Source organism: Chelmon rostratus, chromosome 1 (assembly GCF_017976325.1).
Source record: "Chelmon rostratus isolate fCheRos1 chromosome 1, fCheRos1.pri, whole genome shotgun sequence".
NCBI classification, from domain to species: Eukaryota; Metazoa; Chordata; class Actinopteri; order Chaetodontiformes; family Chaetodontidae; genus Chelmon; species Chelmon rostratus.
Window position 1 is genome coordinate 10482474 of NC_055658.1, and position 24953 is coordinate 10507426.

The following is a 24953-nucleotide window of genomic DNA, read 5'->3' on the forward strand; positions in this document are numbered from 1 at the left end:
AAGTACACCTGAAAAAAGGCAACATGACACGTACTCCTCTAGCTGGTAGTTTTAGTAAGGAGTGACTTTACAGTATTGTGACTGTATAAAGGATCATCTTTGTCCATTGTGATGTTGTTATTTTTGGTTTTAGTGTCTTTTCTCTCTACTGGCATTGCCAATAAGGCTACAATTACAAATAACAGAAATTTGCCAAGTAAGCATTCATCAACTTCATCCTCTGCTTCTCTATCAGACAAAAACCATGCTGGGGGACCACCTGACCAATGTTGGCATCAACAGGGATAATGTGTCTGAGGTGCTACAGATGTACATGGGAGCCCATTGTGCCAATACAGAACTGGCCCCTCTGGCCCTCAGTCTGAAGACCAAGGCTTTCCAAGCCCACACGCCTGCCCAGAAGGCCTCAATCCTGGGCTTCCTGGCTAACGAGCTAGCCTGCAGCAAACCTGTTATCAGGTAGGAGAAGCAGCTGAAACTGAAAAAGTGGGACTGTCCAACTGAGTTCTGTGGTGTACCCTCTTAATGCACTCTGCATCAGTGACATATTGTTTCATGGTTAGAAAGCGGTCTACAATTGTTCCTCAACTCTCTGGATTCACATAATTAAAATCACAAAATAAGAAATCCAATCCACTCAGCAGCCACACAATGAAACAATATACTATTCATCTACCATGTGCTGTATGTGCTTTCATATTGCTTAACACTCAAGCTCTTCAAGAGCCAATAATCGTATATTTTATTGATGTAGCGGTAAATGCTTAATAAAGCTGCAGTAGGGAGCAGTAATTTGCAGTGGAGTCGTTTTGATTGTAAGCAACTTATGCAAGTATTAATTTGTGCAGTGTATTAAACTTTTTACTCTGGCTCAATGTATTTGACATTACTTTTTGAGAATTTAAAAAACATCTGTGTACAAGCTGATAGGATTGCATTTTCTCTTGCAGTGAAATCGACAAGAGCCTGGATCAGATGGCAAACATGAGGAAGGACAAGCTCATTATGGAGGGAAAACTGAAGAAGTGAGTTTTCTTTAACCCTAAAAAAATAATGCTTTGATTCTCTGTGCACTATCACGCTGAACCTGTGTGCGTTTACACAGGTTGAGGACCATTTATGCCAAACGCACTGGGAGGAGGGAGGCCAGTATGGGTGTGGAAGAGAACCAGTCTGTTTGCACACCGTCCTCTGCCGCCAAACGCAAGAGGAAACTGGGCGGAGACAGCGACGATGACGATGAAGACGATGATGACAGTGAAGACCAGGCAGAGGACGAGGAGGACGAGGAGGAGGAAGAAATGAAGAAGGTGAAAAAAGTGGAGACGTATGATGAGGTACAGATGGATTCATCTGTAGATCGATTATGAAAACTGACCTTGTGTTGCTCGCAGACACTTACAGTATTTGGTTTTGTCCTGTCAGGATGAAGTTGATCAAGCCACCAGTATCGAGGAGCTGGAGAAGCAGATAGAGAAATTAGCCAAGGTATGTTCTCCTTTAAAATGTACAAGTGCTGTGACAAAGTTAATACCCATTAACATAAATTTATAAGGCATCAGAAAATGAATGCATGGTTGGTTGACACTGATAATGTTTGATTAAAAAAACGGGACACACCGTGAGATAGAAAAAGTCTCTTGGGGAAGCAACTATGAAGAGATAAAACACAGAAACGTGGGGTATTATTGCCGTTTGGTTATGCAGATTTGCACTGTATGCTGTTGCTGTGAAGATGTGTTTATTTTTTAAATTCATTTTCATGCAATACATAAGCCAAACACCCCCTACACTCCAGAAAATACGTGTGTAGAAAACAATGAAAAACATATTTACTTAAAATAGCTCCCACCTCTTGGTGCTTTGAAATGCAGTGTATAATAAAAACAATCATGTGTTTTGTACATTTCATGAACACGTATGCTGACATAGGGCTATTTGCTAATGAAGGCATTAATGAGCTTAATAAATTACCTCATTAACATAGCATGTAATGCTCAATATATTGCAGTGATTATAAAAGGATATTAAATAGCATTAGTGTCTTTTGTTTTCCTGAAGGTCCGTGGCTCAAAATAATATACAGAATCATGTTTTGTACCATTGCAGCAACATCACCAGACCAGAAGAAAGCTTTTTGAAATATCCCATTCTCTGCGCTCCATGATGTATGGCCAGGACCGTTACCGCCGCCGGTACTGGGTACTTCCCCACTGTGGAGGGGTCTTCATTGAAGCCATGGAGAGTGGCGAAGGTAGTTACAGTACAACACACACACAAGGTTGATGAATTCTTACATTAAAATGTCCAAAAACAGCTAGACCTAAATGTTTAGAATAATGTTCCAACCCAAAAAATCCTTAATTCTATTCAAGGTAACAGTGCATTTAATTTAACTTGACATCCTCTAGTTGCTATAACTTGCAGGAAAAGTCTGCAGATGTGTCTAAAATTAAAGTGAATGAGACTTTAATACACCTGCCTGATACGTCAGACAGATTTTCATCAGCAGTGGTGGTTGTTTAACAATGGAGACAACAACTCCCATGATCCCACGCTACTTCACAACATCATTAAACCACATCTTTTGTTTTCATTGTTTTGAATGAGAGACCCCTAGCAGCAGTAAGTACATACTGTGTGTTTAAGATGTTTCAATTTGCTCATCTGATTGCATGGAATATTTGACATACCCAAAACCTCACAAATCTCGAAAATACAAAACATAGTTACAGATTTTATGTTGCAAGAAGAGGAAAGAAGAAATGTTGTTTATGTGTCTGTTTAGCTGCATGTTCAGCTGTTTTTATGCCTCCGCGCTGGCGATAGCCGTGTCCGGAGGCATTATGTTGTCCGTCCGTCTGTCGCATTCTTGTGAACACGAGATCTCAGGATTGCCTTGAGGGAATTTCTTCACATTTGGCACGAGCGTTCACTTGGACTGAAGGATGAACTGATTAGATTTGGTGGTCAAAGGTCACTGTGACCTTGCAAAACACATTTTTGGCCATAACGCAAGAATTAAATGCTAATTATGACAACATTTCACACAAATGTCTCAAAGCATAAAATTAAGTGATGACATTTTATGTCCAAAAGGTCAAAGGTTGACTTCACTGTGACATCAGATGTTTAACAAAAAGACTTTCCGGGCATTATTCAACACCATAACTCAGAAGCAGAAGGGGAGGTTGTGACCATATTTCACATTTGGTCAGACACTGAATTGTTAACACTAATCTTGGGCATCCACCTTGAAACTGTGCTGATTGTACAGATCTTCTGTGCTGCTGGGTTGGAGACATGTGTGAAGCATCCACAATGCAATCTGTAGCTTCTTTGTAGCAACATCCATATTTGAAGCATTGTAGTTCACCACAAGCTGATTGGTTCTGCTGATATTGAGCTTCAGGTGATTGTTGTTGCACCATGTGATGAAGCTCTCTATCAGTCCTCTGTGCTCCTCTAGAAAAAATAGTCTCTCACTGGAAATTTTATCACTGGAATTCATTTTGCCAAAAATATGCACTTTTCATTAAATTCCTTCAAAGTATTCAGTACAAATATTATATGAGTCAGGAGAGACATGGATGTAAATGCAACTTGACTGGTTGGGGGAGGCAGACAACTGCGAGGGGGTAATTCTAGTTGGAAGACTGAGATATGCTGATGATGTTTTACTTTATCTTAATTCTCTAAGACTAATTTGAGATTGCATCTTTAAACTAATCTAACACAACTCTACTTATCTTCCAGAAGCGTGTTACAGAATAATCAGCACTCAGTCGTAATATCAACCACAGCCGTTGAGTTTTCAGCTACATTAAGTGTACGCTCTCTCATTTCCCTGCAGCTCCAGAGGAACTGGAGGAGGAGCGACAGAGGAGGAGGAGAGCAGCAGAGGAGGTCAAGGTCAAAGATGAGCCTCAGGAGATTGAGGTGCAGAAGGAGAAGCCCCCCAGCCTTGATGTGCAGAGCCCTCGAACACAAGGCTTGGAGCAACAGAAAGAGGAGGAAAAGGAGCGTGAGGGGAAGAACAACTCCCCGACCCTCTTCTACCAGCAACCAGGCTGCGTATCCAAACTGTGCACATTCCGGGACATCAACAAGGATATTGGCAAAGAAACTGTGAATTCAGAGGACAAGGAGAGTCCCCATGTGAGACAAAACGGCAGCCCCACGGGCACTCCTATTGCCACAACCACTGTAACATCATCCTCCCCCACTCACAATACCTCTGAGCCAGCAGTAGCAACAACACCCTCCATGGTGACCACTAATGATACAGCAAGCACCCTTCCCCCAACCTCAACTTCTTTATCAGTCCCATGCCTGCCAGCCCCACGTGAAAGCCCAGGGAACACTCCTCCAACCTCATCCCCTGCTCCATCCCCACACCTCGCATTCCAAGCCAACGACCAGCTACTCAGAGTCCTGACAGAGAGGAGCGGACACTGGTTCAGTCTGCTCCCTCGAAACCCCTGTGACCTCGCTTCCATCACCACACCTCCTCCAGGAGCGCCCCGTGTGTCTCCACAGGCGTCCTCCACCCCAGCCAGGCCCAGATCCCCTCCTCCGTCCCCTGCTCTGCCTCTCACCCCTTCTGCTGCCTCAGCCTCCGCCAGCCCGCACCACCCAGCCGGCCTCCTCAACTACCCACTATCAGCCCTGCAGGTGAGGCTGCTGAGCAGACACAAATACAGATAGCTCTGTTTTTTAAAGTTATGTTTACCATGCATCATCTCAGCTCTCAATATTGCTCGCCTCGACCTGCACCTCCCTCACCCTTTTGTTTTTCCTTTTTTCTCCCCAGGTGAAATCAGGTGGTTCACTGCTAGGAGTTTCTTTCGGAAATTGGCCCAGTGGCATGATGAGTCCCAGCCTGCCTCTGTGCAGCAGCCCCAGCCCCATGCCAGGTCACTCTCTGGAGGGCACAGCAGCAAGTGTCTCCAGTAAGAGTGAATCACCTTTACCTCGCATTGAGAAAACCCCATCCATGCCCTCTCCTGCCCTGGAGATGCCCAAATCCCTGGACCACCCCTTACCTCGGCCCATTCCAGAGGGTGAGTGACAAAAAAACTGTTAAAGTAGAGGCTGTAATCAACCTCCATTTTTAACTGAGAAAAATTCACCAGCCTGAAAAGATTTCACTTGAGTAACACAATATAATTGGATTAGGGAACGTTCTGCTCTACTGTATGAATTTCATTTGGGTATAACACACCTAGTTGAATAAAGTACCTTTTCACAGTGATGTTTGCTCAGTGTTGTCTCGCTCACATGCTTGTTTGTGCTCATTCTCTCAGAGATGCTGACAGGGTGGTGGCGGGTGTCTGACATCGAGGAGCTGAGGGCTTTAGCCAATGCTCTACACAGCCGAGGCATCAGAGAGAAGGGCCTCCAGAGGCAGATGCAGAAATACATAGAGATCATCCCCCAGGTCTGCACCAAACACAGAGACGGTATGTGTCTGAACACTTCTTCTGAGCGCATAATCACTCATATATATAGCCTGGATTCATAAACAAGACTAAGGGCGTGTAGAAAGTAGATTTTTATGGCAGTAGATTTGGTGGGTTGTCCTCAAACAGAAGCATGTCCTTGAATACTCTGCAAGCTCTGTATTATTTATGATTTAACTGCACAAATATCTGTGCATATTTGACTGCATCACTCATGTGCTCACCTGCATTGGTAGGTGTGTTTGTGTGTGTATTCGTCGCTCACTGATATCTGTCATGTTGTCCGTCTAGTGGCCATGATCGAGTTGCGTGAGCTAGAGGAGAGCCAGGTCAGCGTGGAGTCAGTACGGGGCTGGTGTGTTGAGGAGCAGGCGATGGAGATGGACATCGCCGTGCTGCAGCAAGTAGAGGAACTGGAGAGGAAGGTTACCGCCGCCAGCCTCCAGGTCAAGGTGAAATACTAACAGAAAGACAATAGGGGACAAATACATTTTGCTGGCAGTGTAAAAAAACATGTGGGTTATTGTGATCAGAGGCCAAAAGACAGAACAACTGATTTCCTGATTACCTCCTCCAGGGCTGGACATTTCCAGACCCCCAGTCTGAGCGAGAGGACCTGGTGTACTACGAGCACAAGCCCCCCACCAAATCAACGCCAGCGTCAGCAAACGCGGGAGACAAGGACTCCAAGGAGCATTCAGAGGAACGAGGGGAGAAGGGCGGGGTGATGCGTCACCCGGACAACCCGCTGGACATAGCAGTGACACGTCTGGCCGATCTGGAGCGCAACATCGAGAGAAGGTACCTGAGGAGCCCCTTAGGTACCACCATTCAGATCAGGCTGGATAATGTGGGTACGGTCACTGTCCCTGCCCCCGCCCCATCCACTAGTGCTGACAGGGAAGGGTAGGTCATTTCTCCAACCAAAGCTCCCCACTCTCCCACTAAGACCCTTTCCTCTCTCTGTGTGTGCTTTATGTTTCCCATATTACTCAAAAAGCGAGGGTCTTTGCTGCTTTCACAGCAGATTTTTGTGGTGGCTTGTTGCATTTTTGTTTGTTCCTTTGGTCTTGTGCAGTTTTTTGAGTGGGGTGGGGACTCCACTGGGCTTCATTTCCTGTATAGGCATTGTTTACTGGTTTACTGGTTTGTTTTTTTCCGCGGTCATCTGCATGGTGTTGTGCATCAGTAACCTTGGTTATGGGCATACTCTTGGCTCCCACTATACAGCATACACTTACACAGGTTTTACTCCTTCACTCTTTCTGCATGAACGTCCCCTTAACATGACAAAATCGGTGTGTACTTCCCCCTAGTGCCCTACACCCCTAAAATCTTCATGCCTGTCTCTGCACAGCTGGAGCTCTTTATCGTCTGCTGTCTTTTTCGGCGGCTGGTTCAACTGATACAGATTACTGCTTTTGCGTGCGTGCAAATGCAACCGCATATTCACGTATATGTGTGCATTTTTGTTTCTTATCACCTTTCTGTCATCCCTCATTATCTTCTCCAGCGGTGAGGAGGAGGTGGCACATGGTATGAAGGTGTGGAGGAAGGCCCTGACTGAAGTGCGTAGTGCTGCCCAGTTGGCCATGTGTATCCAGCAACTGCAGAAGTCAATCGCCTGGGAGAGGTCCATTATGAAAGTGGTGAGCAGAAGATAAATTCAAGCAAATCAAAGCGAATTCTATTCACAAAGTCGCTTGATTGTAATGGATGCACATGTTTTTTAGTACTGTCAGATGTGCAGGAAGGGGGATAACGAGGACCTCCTCCTGCTGTGTGATGGCTGTGACAAAGGTTGCCACACTTACTGTCACAAACCCAAGATCACCAGTATCCCAGAGGGAGACTGGTACTGCCCGGCCTGCATATCCAAGGTATCAGAACCTTTTATAATGCATTGTGTGCATGTGCATGTTTTCCATTTCATTCATGCCTTCCAATAAAACGTAGAAGTTTAGCAGTTTAGTATCAATATGACAGCCAAAACAGATGTTTTATGCCCAAGTGATAATAATTTTTTAAGTGTTTTGGGGCTTTTTAATGTCTTTATTTGAGCAAGTGACAGCAAAGAAAAGAGAGGAAATAAGTTTGGAAATGACACACAACACACAAAGTATTATACATTTCCCCCCAAGATTTATTGCGTTTTTTCTCAACTTTCATTGCCTGGACTTGGCCTGTATCCCATTAAGTGACAATAAAACCCTCCATTCATATTCATACTAATAAAATTCTGAGAAGCTGGAAGCTATTTCAAGCTTCACAGAATGTTTTTATATAGATGTGGTCAGGGAAAAAACTGATGTAAGATATGACGAATCGAACCAATAGTTTAGTCCTGTTAACCAAGAGAAAAGGCCAATATTAGCATGAAAAATCGGTGTAAGTGGACATTAAAGTATTAGTTATGATTGCAGCAGACCTCAGAGAATGCATTTTTCACTCTGCACAGGCAAGCGGTCCATCTCCCAAAAGCAAAAAACCTCCAAGCAAACAAGTAGCATCCAGCGGAGGAGGTGCCAAGAAAGGTGGAGAGGCGAAGAAGAATGTGAAGCAGGCAGGTAACGGGGAAGTGTCGGAAGACGACCCGGCCAGCGCTAGCAGCACACCTAAGAAAGGAGCAAAAGACACCAGCAGGAAGAGAAAAACAGAGGAGAGCTCACCTGCTCTGCCAGCAGCCAATCAGGAGAGCCCTGTTTGTGTGAAGCGAGCCAAGACAGCTAGAGACAACAACAGGGACCTGGGATTATGCAGGTATGTGCCTCTGTCTTGCTCATACTTGCCTTCATGGTGAATTCTCCATTTATATATCACCTCCCTCTACATGCTTGTAGCTGCTACCTGCTGACCTTGAAATTTAAGGTCCTCATCTAATTTTTAAGAAATGTCTGTCACTAAAAGTTATTTATCTCTCATGAGTGATATTTTTGACTAACAGTGAAGTTGTAGGCTGTAAAACCAGAACAAGAAGCTGAAAGAAGACTCGGTTCATACTTTTCTGTTGGTTTGTTACCATGAATGATTTGTATTTGATCCACTGTGAATATAAAAATATTGATTATAGCTGTTCAAAGTATCCAAGGCAAAATGAAATTATTTGTTGGTGTCTAACCATGTGTGTGTGTTTGTGTGTGTGTGTGTGTGTGTGTGTGTGTGTGTGTATTTGTGTGTGTTTGTGCATTCAACAGGGTACTCCTCGCTGAGTTGGAGCGGCATCAGGATGCATGGCCTTTTCTCACACCCGTCAACCTGAAATCGGTCCCCGGCTACAGGAAGGTCATCAAGAAACCGATGGACTTCTCCACCATACGTGAGAAGCTTGTGAGCAGCCAGTAAGTTCCCATCACTTCTGTTTGTTCTTTGTCTGCTGAAAGCCTCCAGGGCCTTTGCACACATTTTAAAGTCAGAGTAGAGTTTTTCAGAAAATAATTTTTAGTTACACCGCAGTATGTGATGTACTGTATGTGTATGAAAGTTGTACTTTCTCATGATAAGACATTTTGTCCATTTTAGGTATCAAAACCTGGAGACTTTCATCATTGATGTCAACTTGGTCTTTGATAACTGTGAAAAATTCAATGAAGACAATTCAGACATTGGTCGAGCTGGTCACAACATGAGGAAGTTCTTTGAGAAGCGCTGGACGGAGCTTCTGAAACAAACAAACTAGACGTCTGTTCAGATTCTCCCCGTAAGCCCTTTCAACTTTTCATATCGGAGCACCAGGTTTTACTTTTATCTTTGTTTTTCTGATGGAGAATGTGGCTTTGCAGGATGGAAGAAGAAGTCAAATCCTTAATAAGGAGCCCATGGTGTGCTTAAGAGAGGCGCCACCTTGAAAAAAAAAAAAAAAGTCGTTACATGAGGTGCGCTGGATTTTATTACAACAGGGATAAAAGCCCCAAAGAGTCCCAGAGAAATGGGGTGTCGTAGTGCAATACCTTTCCCTGTCTCAGAACACTGCACTGAATTAATCCTCAACTGTCACTGATGTGTCTGCGCTAGAATACTTTCCACTACTTGTAAATAGTCTTTTGTTATTTAATCGTATTATAGTGAATGTATTTAATTTTGTAATGATTATTTATGAATCAAGGTCCACTTCATTTTCTATGAAAAGGAAGAATCAGCTGAACTGCTTTGAATTAAAAAAGGAATGTGTCTTTGTGTTATAATTTTTCTCCCAAATATCAAACAAAGCCAAGAAAAAAAAAAAAACTGTTTACACTGTTCAGTGCTTTGGGGCATCAGAGGACTGTATTCATTTGTTCAAACTGTAAGACTGCATTTATTTACAGGAACAGCAGAGGAACAGTTAGACAATGGTGATTCATGTGTATATACTGTTTATTAATGTCAATATTATGTCTTGTTTGGAACGATGTGTAAAAATTGTTTAAGAATATTAAGATATTGTTTATGCCTTAGAATGATTGTAGCATTCTATTTTAGTGAACGTGATGAAAACATTATCATAAATATTGTTTGTACAGTATATACATATCCTCTGCAAACACTGTGGTATCCTTAATCTTGGTAGTGCCTACCCTTCCAACAGGGGCATGTAGGGGATGTTATTGTTTTTAGTTTTCATTCTTATGACATTATTTTTTTTTATATGATTTCAATCCAACAAGGCCTCCAAAGTTGGACAGTGACACAGAAATCATTCCTCACCGTAAAAGAAAAAAAAGGAACAACAAGCATTCAGTTATGCTTCCATGATGCATTTCCTCGTAATCTGCCACAATACAGAGGACCTAAGGCCATTTGTAACCACTGTGTTGAACCTTGCTGTGTGTTGTGGCCTGATGGAGGCAGCTAGATTTTTTTGTACCCAAGTCAAGAGTACTTGAAGTTACTTTATTTAAGATATTGTGGAATAAAAGTATCATTCTTTTGTAGGAGCTTTATTTTTCACTAGTGTGTGGCACGGACCTATTAAAAGGATGTTTTTCGACGTAAATGACTCAAACTTGTTTTATTTCAGTTCCATCCTGCAGAGCTGCTTTTGATGAAAGGTGTTTTGTTAGATCTGTGGATCAATCCTGTTTATTCAATCAAATTAGAAATCATGTTTGCATTTATGGATCTAAGTTTGACTTCAATTTTGAGGTGTAGACAGAAAATGTACTTTTATATATATATATATATTTATATATATATACTTGTTTTTACATGTTCTCGTATTTACCATATGAGAAAAGTTTCATTTAGATTTTTTGAGAAGTTAAGAATGTAGTTTTGTGGCAGCTCATTTAAACTAATTTAAGTGTTGGCAACTTAATTTTCTCCAAAGAACAAAAATCATATAGCTTCTGAAAGCAAGCAAAGGTACAGCAGAGAGGAAATGTGTTCCTTCAGTCTGACAAATAAACTTAGGTGGCAAATTTAGCAAGTGCTTGTTTTCCAGGTTGCCATTTATATTGAATGCAAAAGTCATAAAGTCAGTTGTGAAAAGAAGCATTTAAATTATTTAAGTAAAAGTGGCAGTACCATGCTGCTCTTGCGCATGTAGTTTCACTTTGGTCAAAGCAGAGAAGTACTGGAAAGAGAATATACTTTTCAATCAGAATGGCTTCTGTCTGTTTTGCAGTTTATACATTAACTTGTAATAAGCATTATTTTAATGCTGAAGTTGGTGGTTGGTCATGGTGCAGCTAGCTGTAACTAAAATAATTTTGGGTTTAATATGACAGGGCTTCATATTTTACAAACTGATCATGTTTTGTCTGTGTTGGTCTTAACCTGAAAAGTAACCAGTGACTACAATGGAGTGGAGTAAAAAGAGCAATATTTAGGTTTAGTGGAGTAAAGAGATAAAAATGTACTTTCCACCATGCTGGATTCACAGGTACAATATTTTTATAAGTGTCAATACAAAGTATGACACGTGTTCACCCACTTACAGTCTGTGACATATGAGGTTTAAAAGTCCTCTTGACCTCAGAGCTCTTCAAGTCTCCAGAGACACCAATGAGAAAGAGGGTGACGTAACCCGCACTACGTCACGGTCAGCTGGTCGACCAGGAAGTAAACAACAGTCAGCGGAACGGACAACAAGACGGAGAAAGGTATCCTACTCTGCTCTGCTGTAGCTAACATTGTAGTCAGATTTGGCTTTATTTGCCGTCTGTGTTTGCTTGCTCCGTCTATTCTGTCACAGTTTTTTTTCTCGCTGGTGAATATTTGATGTTTGAACTTGGCGCAGAAAGTTGTTTCTCGGCTCTGCTGCACCGTTAGCTTGAGCCTCAGCTACAGCATCCACAGACGCAGTGTCCCAGGGGCTGTGCTGCTGTTCGGCTGCTAGTCTTTCCTTTGTTTGTTCGTGAAATGATGTGACAAATTTTGTTGTTTTCCAGATTCAATAAGGAAAACTGTGGATTTTCCTTGTTTCCAAGTCTGCTGTTGAACCTGAAAGATAATTTTTGCAAACTTCTGAAGTGCTGCGAAAACGAATTGTTTTGTATTATTAAATAATACGATCGATATTGACTTCAGACTCAAAAAGGACGTCTTAAGGGTTGAATTACCTGATACTTGAATCCCTGAAAACTTTAAATGACGAATAAGAATATAAAAATCTGAGTTTCTTAAGTTTTAACCTGGTAAAATCCCTGAACAATGAAAATAGACAGCAAGACACAATACTAACTAACTCTTCTGCTTATCTTAAATAGAGCTGCAACGATTAATCGATTATTTGACAACTATTAGATCAATCAGCAATTATTCTTGTTGTTTCCTTACTACTCCATGGGTTGTGGACAAAACAAGGCATTTGAGGATGTCTTTTGGGCTTTGAGAAACACTGATCAATGTTTTCATTCACACATCGACATCACATCGACAGATTAATTGACAATGAAAATAATTCTTAGTTGCATCCCTAGTCTTAAATGTTCAGTTATTAGCCCTGTGCACTTATAGGGGTGTGGTCTTAGCTATGTAAAACAGTATTGAGAAGAGTTTTGAAGCAGTTCATGAAGCAGTTTAGAGCTGCAAATGCACACAACTGGGCAGACAGGAACAGTGCAGTGATTTAATGGTAAAGTGATGATAGATGAAGAGTAGCAAGTCCAAACAGGGGGAGTAGTGACCTGCAGTGGCCTGCATGTGCAGGTACAGGTAAGGGTTCAGGTTCAGTTGGCCGGAAAGCAAAGGCACCAAACACCATGCATGATCCGGCCGGGAGCAGGTAGAGATGGACTGGTATAAAACTGTGGGGGGTAATTCAGCAATGAGGAGCAGGTGAACAGGTGGATGTAGGAGGCAGGTTACTGGAATCGGTGAGAAGGTCAAAGTGTATCTGTTGGACAGAGACTGGCAGGTCTTGCAGGTCTGGAGACAGTGCATAACAGAGCGAAATAAACACAACTGAAGCAGCCGTCGTGACAAAGATATTCATTACTTTCAGTGAACCAGCACATTCTCACATTTGAGAACATGCAGATGTTTGGCAGTTTTGCTTCAGAAATGATGTAAAACCTCTGATTTATTATCAAAGGTGTTACTGATCAATTTTCTGTCAGTCAAGGTATTTAGGTAATTAGGTAATTGCAATGAAAATTTCATTGACATGTTCAATGACAATAAAGACTCTTGAACTTGAACTTGAATCTAGAATTTATTAATCGACTAATTGTGCCCCTAATGATTAAAAACAGCTCTGGATGAGGGAACAATGTGAGCTTATCAGGAAAGAATATAGAAGGAGTTACATCATTTAGGTAACGCTTCATATGAAGGAACACATTCACCATTAACTAGTTACTTATTAACATGCATATTAGCAGCATATTGACTCTTTATTAATCATTACAAAGTGCTTTTTAAGGCCTTGTTCTGCATTACCATATTCTAGAACTACTAGGCCATTAATTAAGAGTTTTCCCTTGATAACCTCATAATTACTTATTGATAGCAATTAAGGAAGTTGTTGTTCATAAATAACCTTGATAACCTAACCTTAACTCCCAGAATAAGGTATTAATAAGTGTTCTATAATGACTAATAAATAGCCAATATGCTACTAATTTGCATGCTAAGAGGAAACTAATTAATGGTGAATATCTGTTACAACAATTTTTTTTTGAGTTCGGGACTTATGAATTCTCTGCAAGGCTGTGTGGAAAAAAAGAAGCTGATGGATTATATTGCTAAATCATGTCTCTGTTTACCTGCCACCTAGATCTGTAGATCTAAATGAGTCATTTTTTATATATAATGTTTTTCTCATTCCGTCTGTGTGAACTTTAGGACCAGCTCTCCAAATGACGTCCCTGATTTGCACTTTACAAGACCATCGAGACGATGTCAACTGGTGTGCCTTCTCCGGCAAACTGTTGGCCACGTGCTCAGGGGACAAAACGCTCAGGATATACAACACCCACGACTTCTCGGAGCTGCCTTTCTCGCCGCTGTCGGGGCATGGCTACGGCGTCCACTGCTGCTGCTTCACCCCCTGCGGACAGTTCCTCGCCTCATGCTCGACTGATGCGACCACGCTGGTCTGGTCCATGGACACGGGCGAGATCGAGGCCGTCCTGGAACATCCTGGTCGCAGTCCCGTGAGGATCTGCGCGCTGTCTCCTGACTCTGCCCACCTGGTTTCTGGTGCATCTGATGGCACTTTGGCTCTGTGGGATTTTGCCTCCAGACAGCTGCGCAAGTAAAGTAGATTTCTTATTTTAAAGACTAGACTAGACAATGATTGATGGATTTATTGAGAAAGCAGATCAAGCGGTAATGTAAATCGTTTGGTAATTGCAGGGATCACTATTTACACTGGTGTGCAGTGCAGTACAGTAAGTCTCTTTCCAGGGCTGTACCAAATACTTTGAAGCTTTAAAGCTTCAAAGCTTAATTCATATCGTTAACGCTTTTTTTGTTTTTGCATGTCTATCCTCTCTGTTTAAACCCGGTTTTTCTGCACAGTTGCAGATAAAGATCAGGCTACACTAACATTGTGAGTGTTATACTATTTGTTGAATTAGATTCCAGTGCTGGCTGCGCAGGAGTCAATAACTCCAGAGCGTTGTAAAATCAAAGGTCAAAGTTTATCAAAGTAAGATAGATGTAATGATTGATAACAAAATTGATAACATGTTTTCACCTAATGAAATATTCTGTTTCAGTCCATGCATGTTGGCTTTCGGCCGTTCAAAAACATTTCCGCAGCGGTCAAATAAACCCACATGCTCTCCCGCTCGCCACACAAAGGGAGGCACACACATGTATTAGCAGGGTGGTCTAGCAGCAATTAGCCTAAGGGCGTGATTATTATTCAGTGCCTTTACTTGATTATCCTGCTACCTAACATGTATTTATGCTGATGAAACTGACAACTTATATTCATTAAAGAAAGTTGATTTAATAAATAAAGACTAACTCATGTAATCCAATGAATCACTTTATTCAAATTGAGGATTTTGTTTGAAGATTTTTTTTTAATGATGATGACGTCATAAAATACAACATCAGACAATTGAAGCTTCATTGAACAGCAGTTTCAAATGGAAGAAGTCTCTTATTTATTGACAGAAGGAGCTGAACGTTCCTGCACACAGCTCAGAACAAAGGCAGAAAAGACGCGCCTGTTGATGCAGCTGCTGTTGGTTGTGTTTGTGAAGGACCGGAGCAGTGAGTGACACAACGATGGTAGCCTGCTCCTTCAGCCCGTGCAGTCAGCTGTTCGTGACCGGCTCCACCTACGGAGACCTGCGCCTGTGGAATCTGGACATGAACCAGCTGCACGCGGAGAAAAACGCCCACGACCTGGGGGTCACCTGCTGCACCTTCGCTCCGACCATCCTCAGTGGTGAGAACCGTGGATGTGTGTATTCGTCTGCAGCCTCGTGGCACGTGACCGAGTGAGGTGTTTCTGGCAGCATTTAAGAGTAAAGAAATCATAAGAACAAAATCAGATTCACGTATTGATCAGTACTCACATTAACTTGTCATGTGACGTGAGATATTTGAACAGTTGATCATTAAATGAGAGCAACAGTTAATATAAGATACATTACTTACATGACATTCTGACTGGTAATTAACTGGAAATTAAATTAGTATGAATGGCTATTAATAAATATGCAAATATTAAACTATAATTAGGAAAAACGAGGGTCAACTGTTCATGAAACTGCAGTTTGAAGCTTATGTGCCTTTGCACGTCTGTCAGTATATATACTGCTATCACTTCACCAGCCCGGCCTGCAGGTGTATCAGGTGGGTTTAATATCGGCATCAAAATCACATCAGGCAGGTGGAGCACAGCTGATCTGTTTGGCCTTCGTCTAATTTCGCCGCATTGGACAGTAACATCTAACAGTTGCCTTTGTTTCTGTCTTTCAGGTGGTCAAGTTGTGCAGTTTCGCCTGGCGTCCTGCGGGCAAGACAGTCACCTGAAGATCTGGGCCATTAACAAGTTCAGCTCTGGAGGTGGAGTGACATATCTTTACATACTTGGTTATCTCTCTCTCTCTTTCTTCCTCTACCTCATGTGATCCCCTCTGTCGTTATCACGCCCTCTTGTAGACATCAGCTGAGATTGTAAGCCTGAATTATCCATGTACACTGTTCCTGTGCTGCAGACTTCATATGTTGACCTCAGTAAAGGCCACAAAAGGCAGAATTTGACTGCTACATTGTTATACGTGAGGTGTCATTATAGACTGAGCAGTGGATAATTTGAGGCACAGCACTGACTCCACTCTGCACGTACAGTAGTTGTCTCGAGAGAAGTCTGAGGCTGAATATTGACGTGTGCAGATTCTGTATCAAGTAACTTCAGCCTGATTACAGCCATCAGAGGCACAATCCTTCACTTGGGTAACTGGTTTGTTGTAATATATCAATACATATATATAGACAAGTCACTAGTATATTTTATTTTAAACAAAGGCAGAGTAGCTGCCAGTTCACGCCCCTTTTTTCTTTGCCTTTCATGCTATTAGAGTGCTTGTATTTGTGCACAGATTTAGCATAAATGTTCCCACTTTTCTGCATTCAACAGCTTCTTCTTCCTTTCTGTTATTATTGATCCGTTTGAGAAGCCTTTTTTCACCGCGGATCCAGTCTTCAGTAAAACAGTCTTCTCTGCAGCATGGCTTACTGTCAGCTTGACATCAGTCAGAAGGAAAATTGGACTCATTTGGTGCATAACTACAGCTGTTTCTGTCTCTCGTAGCCTGTAAGATGCAGCTCCTGCACACATTAACGGGTCAGTCGGCTCCGGTGCTCTCCTGTGCGTACTCCTCAGACGGCCGGCTGCTTGTGTCCGGGTAGGATTTTTAACAGGCTCGTGTTAAGATTATAGATTCATGTCTTCCTTTCCAGGCAGCCAGTATTTTCTGTTTGTTCCAGTGCAGTATGAAAATCAACTTGCAAAGACTAAAACTCACTTGAAATAGGTAACCCTCCACAGTTATGGTTTACTTGTCTTCACTTTTTGTCGAGGTTCAGTTAATATTGCACGGTAATGTTTTTTTGAAGAGTGAGAGTCGCGGCTGGACAGATGAAATTTGATGCCGCCTGTGTGTTGCTTTGACACACACATTTAAAAGATTTCTAAGCAACCTGATCCCCCAAAGAAAATGCTTAAGATATTGCTAGAGTTGCAAGACATATGATCTATATTTTAGTTCAGTCTCTTGATCTTGAATATGTCAGCATCCATGTTTTGACCTATGTAGGATCGAGAGATTTATGTAAAATATAGATTGTTTGCCTGGACTTTTAAAGTAGGCCACCATTGGCCTCTTCTTCAGATGTCCAATGGGCTGCAGATTCACACATGGAGAAAAAAATTATATGTTGGGTGGCTCAATAGGTACATTTTGTAAGACATGGCAACCATTCTGATATATATGACAAACCAGGGCACCAATAAGACTAATGACATCTAATGACATCTGTGAAAAGTATAGATGGTTTGTGTGTGTGTGTGTGTGTGTGTGTACATAGATTGATAGATTTTATTGTTTCTTTATTATTTAAATAAAATAAATAAATAGTATTATTTTATCTGTTTATTTTATCATTTATCTGTACTGTGTTTCATGTGATATTTCTACTTCATATTGTTTAACAGTTTTGTTTTGCTTTTCATTTTAGCTCTGTATGATTCATCTGTTTGGTATTTCACAAAGCTGTCATGTTGTTAAAGAAAATTTAAAGAACACAAAACAAAGCAGGCCACCATTGACACGACTATGAGAGTGCAGTACTTCAGTGTAACCACTGGAGGGAGACTCAGATCGCTTTATTCCTCAGTGAATGTGACTGAATGTGAACATGCTGTACCAAACAGTCTGTTATTTTAAATACTCACACACTTTGATCTCTTTATGTCCTTCAGCTCTGTGGACAAAACTGTTACAGTCTACGACGCCGTAAGTACCTCTCACTTTTCCAGATTTGCAGACTGAAGTTATAAACTGCTCCGTTCACAGTGTTCATATTTTGTTTTGCGCCACACTTTGCAGGAAAATGCAGTTTTGCTTTACACGCTGAACCAGCACGAGAGGTAAATACTCACTCATATTTATTCGGTTAAGTTTTGTTCTGTTTTTTCCCTCACTGAATATAAGCATGAATTTGTTTTAGTAAACCTGTTCATTTCTCTCTCATCTTGCCAGACAGAATATCTCATGTACAGTTAGTGCTGTTCAGTTATTCGATGATATAATTAATACCCTTTCACATATTTGTATCGTGATAAACCTAAAATCTCTTTTATCTGAATTATAAATGTATTTTTCTGGTAAAACACCAAAAAAAAAAAAAATACCAAGAAAATAGAAATAGCCTAACATATTGAAAATGGGGTAAGAATTCTGGCAGTTTTCATTTTGTCCATATTGCCCAGCCATGTTTATACTCCACCACTTACACACTCGATGTTGGCAACTCTTTTCTGTTTACAAACGCACATAAGTTCAGCCTGTCTTTAACGAACAGATTTTTGGGTAAAATCCACTGCCAGATGCTTTGGAAGATGCTCCGCAATGCTAGCGCTCGTTTCCGGACCTACTTTATTCAGTGTTTTTCTTAATTCCACAGATGACTGGACAAATATTTTGAGACGTCACATAGATATTTCCCGACTTGTTTCATGAGGTTTTGACACCACCGATTGTTCGGTTCTATAAAACATGAGATGTAAATGTCATTTCAGTACCTTTAACAGATCGTGGCCCACAAAACCTTCTAGAAAAAGGATGGACTGCTTTCACTGTGTTTCTCCTGCCGTACACATACACGCACATATAAGCCACCGCTGAATGATCACACTTATAAGCTATTTAAGTGCATCAAGCCACCTGTGATTGAAAGGCAGAAAGCTCACTTCCTTTCAGTTGAGCGAATGAAAGTCATTTTGGAAAATCACCAAGTGAAGTGGAAGTAGATGTGGCAAGTTGAGAGAAAGTGGATAAATGGCGGAGAAAGTGAATCACAACACTTGACAAAATGCCTCCGGCAAACTCGTTTGACATTTGACTGATACTATAACAGTGTGTCTCGTGGTCGGGTTAGTGCACGCCTTTCACCGAATTCCTATTGGAGGTTTTTTAGAGACGTTGTTTGAAGCCAACTCGCTTTCGTGGATCAACATTTCCGAGCAATCCAGCTTAGGTTTTAGAGAGATTGTCCTCATTAACGTTGCCTTGAGATTCCTGAAACTGCTGAAAATGTGATTTCAGTCCTTATTTAGATCGTAGTGCAGCCTTTGACATGGTAAGCTGTCATTGAATTGGCCCTCTGATGGAGAACATTTCCATCAGTGCTACATATTTAGCCATAGTGCCCACATTTTAACCCTTTAAGGGCTGAACTGCAGCTTCAGGCAGGGACCTTACTGCTGCTACAGACCTCAAGGTGAAGATTTGGGCCTTATTTTTCCCCCTTCAGTGTCCCATCGCTTTGCCTTTTTAGTCGATATATTAAGACTATACCCTTTGATAGCTAAGTCTCTTTTCTGTTATACAGAGAAAATGACATCTCATTGTTAACAGACATGATCCAGCATCCAGGTGATTACTGTCCTCTGCTGCAGGTACGTGACGGCGTGTTCCTTCTCTCCGACTTCACCGCTGATTGCTACAGGATCTATGGATAAGACTGTAAACATCTGGAGGCTGGAGGACGGATGCAGTGGCCATGGTGGAAAAACACACACACACATCACTCCGACAGAGTAACATCAATATTTTGATGATTAACTACATTTGCTTTGTCTTGTAATCTGTTTTTGTGCCTGGCTCCTTTCCTCCACCTCGTGTCCAATGGAAAGGCGGGAAGTCGTTTGCCGGTTAGTTTTCCTTTTATCGTTTTTTCCCCCGACACTTGACACTTGAAAGGAAGAGAAAGAGTTGCTTTTACGATGCCAAACGTACGGTAAATAACAGCAAACAGGATTCAGCAGTCGCAGACCGGGTTTTATTGCTCCCGTCTTCATTCCCAGGTGGCGTTCTGTTTGCCAGCTCTGGAAATTTGCAGAAAGTCTTTAAGACCCTTGCATACATCTTCTGCTAAATATGGCTATTCCAAAAAAGGCTGTCAATGGCCATTAAAGCTCAGTCTTCTGCAGTCATATTGGACGAGTCGCACCTCAATACCAGTTGCTCTTATTCCATCTCTGTGTTGCGATCTCGTGTGTGAAATCACTTTCATCTTGTGGTGAAGGACACAGGTGCTGAGTGCTCTCTTTTCCCTAATCACCCTTCAGTCTCAAGTGTCGCACGTTTGCTCAAAGATTGCATCGCATTTCTCATGTTTACAGTGACTTATTCCTTTTTTCTGTGTTTCAGAGAAGTCTGCTCTGACATCAAGTGATGGTAGGAGGGAAGAAAATGTGCCTTACTGTAGAGTGTGCTGCACTGGGGTGTCAGTAGAAAGGATCAGTAAATGAGACACCAGTCCTCATGTAATACGCACCCAAAAATAATGAATGTGTTTGCCAGCAGGTGTCAAATCCAAGTTTGGTCTAGCATTTCTGCCTGTAACGTACACGCTCCTTTTCACCTTTTAGTTTCATCTTGTGTCAATGAAAATGTCGATGAAACCGCCAGACATTTATTCATATTGTTAAACAAGCTGTGCTAGCCACAGCCCCCTAGTCAATAATTAGTCTGCAGGAGTCCAGGATATTCTTGCACGGAGGACATTTGGCCATTTTACAAAAAAAGGTGCTGCAGCCATCAAGGGCTGACCAGCTCGCTTTGATTCACCCTCTCAGGGAGAACCTCAGCGGGCCGGTCGAAGCTGCTGGTCAGCGATTGGTCAGAGGAGGATGTGTCAGCGTGGCTGGTGGAGGAAGGCCTCGGGGGACTGGTCGACGCGTTCACGGCCAACAACATAGACGGGACAGAGCTGCTCAGCCTCACCAAGGAAACGCTGGCGTCAGAGCTGCACATAGGTGAGGAAGACTGCTCAGCGAGCGCAGAGCCGCTTCTTCAGGCCCTCGTTCTAATGCTTGTCCAGAATTTAAGAGTATAAACCCGGTTTCATAGGTATTACGCGCCTGGCCTCTTGTGAGAATGAACATGGATGTGCGTGGATTAGGATTTTTGTACCTGTTTACATGGATAAAAGGCGACACATTAAATTAAAGTAAGGGTGAAGGAATGAATGTATGTTGATGGGGGTTTTACTCAGCAGGATTACATAATATTAGGCTGCACTGCAAAAGTACTCAGCTTTGGGGCTTCAGCAGTTCTGACTTTAATCTGGAGCACTTCATCAGTTACATAACCCAATCCCCAAAACAGTATTTCCCATAAGGTGTAAAGTGGATTTACACCTAATATCGTGAGACCTTCTTGGTTATTTCCAAGTCTGTTTGAAATGGGTTTTGTTTATGAAAGTTTTGCTTTATCACACTTTATATTTCTGGCTTTTTTTTTTCTTTCTGCAAGATTTGTAACCTCTAAAGTAGGAGTGATATGTTGTTGATGTCAGTCTACCAGCTAGGCCGGTGTTCGTCATGTAGTTGTCAGCAAACGTTTGTTGTATTGCCATGCCGTCATTTCCATCCCACAGCCGCTGTCAATCACTCCTCAGTTTACCCAGCTTCAGTGCCATGACAGCTTGTGTTCACATTGTTCTGTTTTTAGCAACGTAGCATAAATCCCACCTTTTCAGCAGAGCTAACTTGGAGAACGGCACTGAGCGGCGACATGCTTTAACCGCTGCAGTGAAAAGACAGAGACTATTTCTCAATATTCTCAAAGGTGGCAGTGAAATCGGCGAAGTGTGCTTTCCCTCTAAACAGGCAGCATAACAAAATGAAACGGAGTCTACAAAGTGTCTTTGTGTTTAGCTGTAGTTCGCTCTTTGTTTCATGAGATCATTCATTTTGTGAATCTCGCAATCAGGTTCTACGAAAAACAGTGTTATTAAAACAGCAGCATGAAAATGCCCTGGAGCGCCCGCATAGTATTTAACTTTGGACCGACAGTCAGCGGAAATGATCTGCACCCACCGTGTTCACCCCCACCCACGCTCACGTTTGCCACCCAAGAGTGAAAAGTGTTGAACGCAGGAGTAACAAATGCTCAGAACTTTGATATTGACGTGATGGTATGTTCGTGTTTGCTCGTTCCATTTAATGATCCAGTGGTTTCTGTTTTAATGAGAGCATGCAAAGTCTTGATTGGTCTGTTTTCTCCTCTGGCACATGTCCTTATTCTCTTGCTTGTGTGTGTGTGTGTGTGTGTGTGTGTGTAGAGTCAGTTGGCCTGCGCAGTAAACTCCTGAGGAAGGTGGAGGAGCTGAAAAGTGATTCAGTGTGTTCAGGCATTCCCGATGAGTTCCTGTGTCCAATCACCAGAGAGCTGATGAGGGAGCCGGTCATTGCTGCTGGTAAGCAAAGATCAGACCTTTTCCACTTAACAGAATTTACATATAATGACACAACCAATAAGCTGTCTTTTTTCATTGTTAACTGATTAGCTTGTATTTGTTTGTTCTGGCCATTTCCCAACAGATGGATATTCATATGAAAGGGAGGCCATCGAGAGCTGGATCAACACTAAGAACCGCTCCAGCCCCATGACCAACCTCCCCTTACTGACCACCCTGCTCACCCCTAACTTCACCCTGAAGATGGCTATCGGCCGCTGGAAGACCAGCCACTAGCATCCGAAATACCGCGGTGCCCTAAGTACTTTCCCTAAGGTAGAAGCTGGAGTTCAGTGCTCACAGGGATGCCACAGCATGTCAGGTACAGGTGTTTGTTCCATTTGAAGCATCTGCACACTGTGGGAGCTCTCATTTGTAAAACTGCATTTTTTTTTACCACTGGGGAGCAGAAAGGCAAAATCATAGCAACAGGTCTAAATGTACTTTCATCTTATTTAGTTTTTATAGCCAGTATGTTCGTGATTAATTTTCTGTTTACACATCAAGTTGATCCCGTAGTGCTCCTTTTGAAAGTTTAATGCGGCTAGAACCAAAATTTTTATAGCGACAAAACTTTATAGTGAATTTCAGGGAATTTTTGTCGTCCAGTCCGCAACTGTACTGTTTTGGTTCACTCTCGCTGTTCACATGGGGTCACTTTCAGCGGAAAAGCTGTAAAAACCTTCTGTACACTACCTGCTCAGCAACAAACGGCAGACTGACACAGTTGGTGATGAGCTGGTGAACACAGTGGAGCATTTTGCAGCTTAAGAGACAGACATCGTCCGCAGGAGTTGGAGGAGACCAAAAACTGAGCTAAAAAGGGAGTGAGTATTGGTCTTGAGTTCATCAGGTGGCCACAACCACGACTCCAACGGAATGATAATGTTGCTCCATGTCTGCTGGATGTGTAAATAAGCAACTCTTTGCTAACAAGTTCACCATATCAATGTAAAATGTGTGTCAGTGCTGTGTTAACAAGCTGTTTCTGCTGCCTACAAGTGGGCAAAAAAAAATAAAAACCCTTACTGCAGGTTTAATGTTCACCAGCCTTTCATCTAATGCTCGGTCTGCCAGCTGCTCAGAAACACACCCGGGTCTGTTTACCTTGCTAAGTGTAAATCATTTGCCTTAGCTTTAGGTCATTGTTCACAAAGCAGGTAGCGCACAAGTGGTTTCTTTCAGCAGATAATGGCCAGTTTCTTAGTCTGAGTAAAAAAAAGGTGACTTATAATATTTTTTTTTTAAAAATGAAATGAAGTGCAGACAAATAACATGTTGATTACTTCATCAAGTTCACCATTTCTGGTGATCTAGCAACCCTCATGAGACACAGGTTTGCTAAACCATGTTTTTTTTTTTTTCTGGTCTTAAAATGAGTTGCATCTATAATACTTGTACCCATTAGATCCTTGTGAACAAAGCTAAACAAAGAAAACCTTTGATTGGGAGGCCTTTAGTGTTGTGTGCATTTTTTGTTGTTTAGCACTTTTTGACAATTAGTAATGTTGGTCATGTTTGTGAAAACACTATTTGCTTGTAAGCATTAAATATAATACATACAGTACATATGCGATTTAGATTGTCTGAACATTATAGGACATTTCTTATTAAAAACCCAGTGAGAATAGTGTTTGGCCAAAGTAGTTTATGGGTTACATCCCTGTTCAAGCTAACACCCAGCTATTAATTTTATTTGTGTCATTAATAAAGACATTTCTGGATCATTCAGTAATTGCAATGTCCACGTTTTTATACAAGTACTTTATTTTTAAGGCTTGGTTAAATGTAAGTTTATATAAATTTGGTTGCTCTGTGAAAGGAAAAGTTTTTATCCATTCATACGCACTGCACATCTTAGCCAACATGTTATGGATTATACTGTGAAAAAAGCAGATGTAGAAATGTAGTCCTCCATTAATATTTTATTATACCACAATAATAATGTGGTAACATTCTGTAATCCATAGTATGACTCTGAAAAGGGTATATGACAACTATGGACATATAGCGATGTAAGAAGTCTCTTAAGATTTGTTATCATCCTCTGTTGCTTGTGTAAGTGCTTTCTCTGTGTCCAAATAAACCAGTAAACACTTCACATGAATGTGTTCTCTGCTATGCAAAAATAAATAACATATACTGTGAATAATGAAGCAATCAATTCAATATTAGATTATGACAAGAAGTTTCCAACAATGTCATGTACAGTGCCTTTTTTTTATCAAATGTACCAAGAAAAAGAATCTCAAGTACACAAAGTAATTTCTTTTGAAGCCTGTAATGCCGACAGATAACCACTTACAGGGAAATATATATAATCTGCAAATATAGTGTACACCGTACAAATATAAATGTTTTTAAAAGACACTCGACAATAGAAATGGTCATATCCTGCAACTAATAGCATGAGGTTTTTTATATTCGTGCACAAAGCTTTCTCTGACCTCTATTTTGATATAATAAATTAAATGTTTAGACAATATACTACTTATTTTTTAAATCCCTACTTAAGGTATGTCTGGTTTGCTTGAATACACTAGTGTAGCTGTAGACATGTAAGCAAAAGCATAGTAGCCT

The 24953-nt window shown here is 41.6% G+C and overlaps 2 protein-coding genes across 11 annotated transcripts in view; both read left to right on the forward strand.

Annotated features, from left to right (window-relative positions):
* Positions 1–10428, forward strand: part of baz2ba (bromodomain adjacent to zinc finger domain, 2Ba) — a 66569-nt gene extending 56141 nt beyond the window's left edge. For 4 of the 10 annotated variants that reach the window (XM_041943391.1, XM_041943611.1, XM_041943692.1 and 1 more), the window contains 15 exons: positions 236–459; positions 951–1025; positions 1106–1337; positions 1426–1488; positions 2110–2254; positions 3854–4674; positions 4814–5063; positions 5307–5462; positions 5754–5914; positions 6040–6368; positions 6976–7111; positions 7196–7342; positions 7921–8222; positions 8657–8800; positions 8982–10428. In XM_041943391.1, coding sequence (XP_041799325.1) covers positions 236–459; positions 951–1025; positions 1106–1337; positions 1426–1488; positions 2110–2254; positions 3854–4674; positions 4814–5063; positions 5307–5462; positions 5754–5914; positions 6040–6368; positions 6976–7111; positions 7196–7342; positions 7921–8222; positions 8657–8800; positions 8982–9138 — 3342 coding nt within the window. In that variant the 3' untranslated portion in view covers positions 9139–10428. The remainder of the gene's footprint in view (positions 1–235; positions 460–950; positions 1026–1105; positions 1338–1425; positions 1489–2109; positions 2255–3853; positions 4675–4813; positions 5064–5306; positions 5463–5753; positions 5915–6039; positions 6369–6975; positions 7112–7195; positions 7343–7920; positions 8223–8656; positions 8801–8981) is intronic. The other 6 variants (XM_041943775.1, XM_041943947.1, XM_041944021.1 and 3 more) reach the window with 3 other exon arrangements.
* A 1067-nt stretch (positions 10429–11495) lies between these two features.
* wdsub1 (WD repeat, sterile alpha motif and U-box domain containing 1) lies at positions 11496–24472 on the forward strand. The gene is made up of 13 exons (XM_041933170.1): positions 11496–11542; positions 13728–14139; positions 15101–15288; positions 15825–15911; positions 16660–16753; positions 17830–17863; positions 17957–17997; positions 19528–19634; positions 19765–19782; positions 20282–20308; positions 20710–20889; positions 22200–22334; positions 22459–24472. Exons 2-13 carry the CDS (start codon positions 13742–13744, stop codon positions 22608–22610), a joined length of 1461 nt encoding a protein of 486 aa, XP_041789104.1. The 5' UTR covers positions 11496–11542; positions 13728–13741; the 3' UTR covers positions 22611–24472.
* The last annotated feature ends 481 nt before the right edge of the window (positions 24473–24953 follow it).